Genomic DNA, 2,854 nt, shown 5'->3' with positions numbered 1-2,854 from the left:
TAAATTGGTATACTGTGACAGAACCCACATTTTGTCATCTTCAGAAACATAATAGTTAATGCTAAATGTAAGTTACCATTTGTATAGTAGATCTTTGAGAATGAGAAAAGGTTGAATTTCATGTTTGTCGATATTGTATCAAGGAGTAAATTGAAATTTTAATCCCAAAAAACGTTTAGCTTGTGGACACTATTCGTGATGCATCCTTTAATAGAAGGAACCTTATTTATATACAATAATTCTCATATTCTCCCTTGCATAAATCAATTAATTATTTCCTTAGATGCATATTTATATCTCTTAGATCATAGAGAACTTACCTAGCTCCAGAAGCAATAATGGGTTCTAAACAAATGACCCAAACAATCTTTGAATACAAGCTAAAGAGCCGCAACCCAAAAACACCACACTTCTATGCAACCATATTTGTTGGGGTCCTCATTTTCACTTTTGTTGAGAGCATGTACTCAAATTCCAAGATCCATTACTTCAACCTCAAAAGTCATGTTACTGACACAGCACCACAATTTGGATATTCCGAGAACAACGTTGTGATGGCAGAAGAACAGAAATCTGAAGAAGCAGAAAACTATGACCCTCTGATTCCCCCTGACAATGTTTCAAGAGATGAAAGGATTGAATGGTTCAGAAGACAGCTCCCTGAGATAGAGGTTCTAAAGTCAACAACATTATCACAACAATTTCATAGCAGAGTCTTCAATTTCCTCAACAAAGGTTGTTCAGTGTTGCACCACATCATATGGATGTCCCCAGCAAGATCCTTTGGCAAGAGAGAGTTTCTCACACTGGACTCATTCTTTAAGGCCAATCCGGATGGATGCTTGCTTATTGTGTCCCGGTCCATGGACTCGCCATGTGGATACGCAATCTTGAAGCCACTGCTTGACCGGGGGTTCAAAATCCAGGCCGTGACGCCGGATTTGCCTTTTTTGGTTAAGGACACGCCGGCTAAGCCGTGGCTTGAACAGATCAATAGTGGCACTAAAGATCCAGGATATGTACCATTGTCCAATAATTTGTCCAATCTTATCAGATTAACAATTTTATACAAATATGGAGGAGTGTATATGGACACTGACATTATAGTACTAAGAGATTTCTCTAATTTGAGGAACACAATTGGTGCACAAAGTTTAGACCCTGTGACTAGACATTGGGTCATATTAAATAATGGAGTTATGATTTTTGACATTAACCATCCAATTTTGTTGGAGTTTATGCAGGAGTTTGCAACAACTTTCAATGGGAATAAATGGGGATATAATGGGCCTCAATTGGTTCAGAGGGTTATAGAAAGAATGGGAGGAATTGAAGGGTTTAATCTTACAATTTTGCCTCCTAGGGCATTCTATCCTGTGGATAGGGTTAGGGCTTGGAGGTTTTTGAAGAAGCCACAAGATGAATCCGAATCAAGGTGGGTGGAAAATCAACTGAATGATTTGTCTGGTAGAGAGATCTACAGTGTGCATTTGTGGAACAAGAGAACAAAAGATTTGGAGATTGAAGAGGGAAGTGTTGTGGCTAAATTGATTTCGAATCACTGTGTTGTTTGTGATGGGATTATGAAAGCTTAGAAAAAAGGCAAAATTACTTGTAATGTTTGAGAATTCACAAAGCATTATCAATGGGATCAGTGAGAAGATATCGCAAATCTTATGATTTTGATATTTGTTTCAAAGGGATACTATATAAATCATGAAACATGTAAAAGCATTATGTCTTAGGAGGACTTTATAGATTTTAAGAATCTGATATAGTTTTGTCTATTAATCTAAATAAATTCTATTAAGACTTTCATCTATTGTATAAAATTAAAAGAAAAGTAGCAATCTTTATATATGCAGAATCTATACTACATTACTACTGACTTTGAGTCAATCTAATAAGCTTCCCATTGTAGACACAATATGATAGTAAAATTCGATCGAGGCATTTAGTCAACAATTATTTTACTTATATTAAATTATGGATCCTAAATCATAAAATTTTTATTTTATATTAAATTATAAATTTTAAGGTCTAAAGTTGGTTAGTATAAACTAATAATTAAAAATTAGTTCTTTAATTTATAATTTATGTTAAAATACTTTACTTGCTTAAAATAAGTTAACTGATGTTATCTCAATTGCAATTCGTTTTTAGGAAAATTTTATAGTATAAATTTGAAAATAAAACTACACAGAAAATAAATTGGTCACAATTCTTTTCTATTAATTGCTGTTATAGAGTATGGTCTCTTATCATATACTTTTTAAGTGGGATTAAGAAAAAATAAATGAGAGAAGATATTAAATGAATCATACTTAATTATAACCATTAAAAGAAAAAATTTAAATAATCTACTCTCCTGTCAATCAAATTTTTAATATATGAATTGGACAAATAAATTCTTAACAAATTTTATATTAAGTCAATTAGGTTTAAAAAATATTATATAAGACAAATTACTCTCATTTTAAAACGACAAAAAAAAACAATTCGTTAGACAAAAAATATTTTTAAGAGTCATTTTGTCATTTACATCTTTTAAAAATAATTTTGTCAAATAATTTGAGATCAAATTAGTTATTTACTCTTTATTCAAATATAAATATAAGAGTAAATATTCAATTCCGTTTCAATTCATTTTCACAAAAGATAACGCGATCTCTTATAAAAAAAACACACTTTGACCCTCAATCTTTTTATTTTAAAATAATAATTCTCACAAATTATTAATAAATTTATTTTTTAATAAAGAGTAAAATTCCTAACCCTAATCCCTATTTAATATGCAAGAACTATTGTCAGAAGTGCCGTTACAAGAAAAAAAATAAAAACTTAAAAAAATTAA

The 2,854-nt window shown here is 31.0% G+C and overlaps 1 protein-coding gene across 1 annotated transcript; it reads left to right on the top strand.

Annotated features, from left to right (window-relative positions):
- Positions 1-280: 280 nt before the first annotated feature.
- Positions 281-1,871, top strand: LOC107484867 (uncharacterized). The gene has a single exon (XM_016105413.3). It carries the CDS (start codon positions 339-341, stop codon positions 1,593-1,595), a length of 1,257 nt encoding a protein of 418 aa, XP_015960899.1. The 5' UTR covers positions 281-338; the 3' UTR covers positions 1,596-1,871.
- Positions 1,872-2,854: the final 983 nt, after the last annotated feature.

The sequence above is a fragment of the Arachis duranensis genome, chromosome 4, assembly GCF_000817695.3.
Source record: "Arachis duranensis cultivar V14167 chromosome 4, aradu.V14167.gnm2.J7QH, whole genome shotgun sequence".
Lineage (NCBI taxonomy): Eukaryota > Viridiplantae > Streptophyta > Magnoliopsida > Fabales > Fabaceae > Arachis > Arachis duranensis.
This window is presented reverse-complemented; position numbering and strand designations above follow the sequence as displayed.

Coding starts and splice junctions, on each gene's coding strand:
- LOC107484867 (XM_016105413.3), top strand. CDS start 339: ATGGGTTCTAAACAAATGACCCAAACAATCTTTGAATACAAGCTAAAG.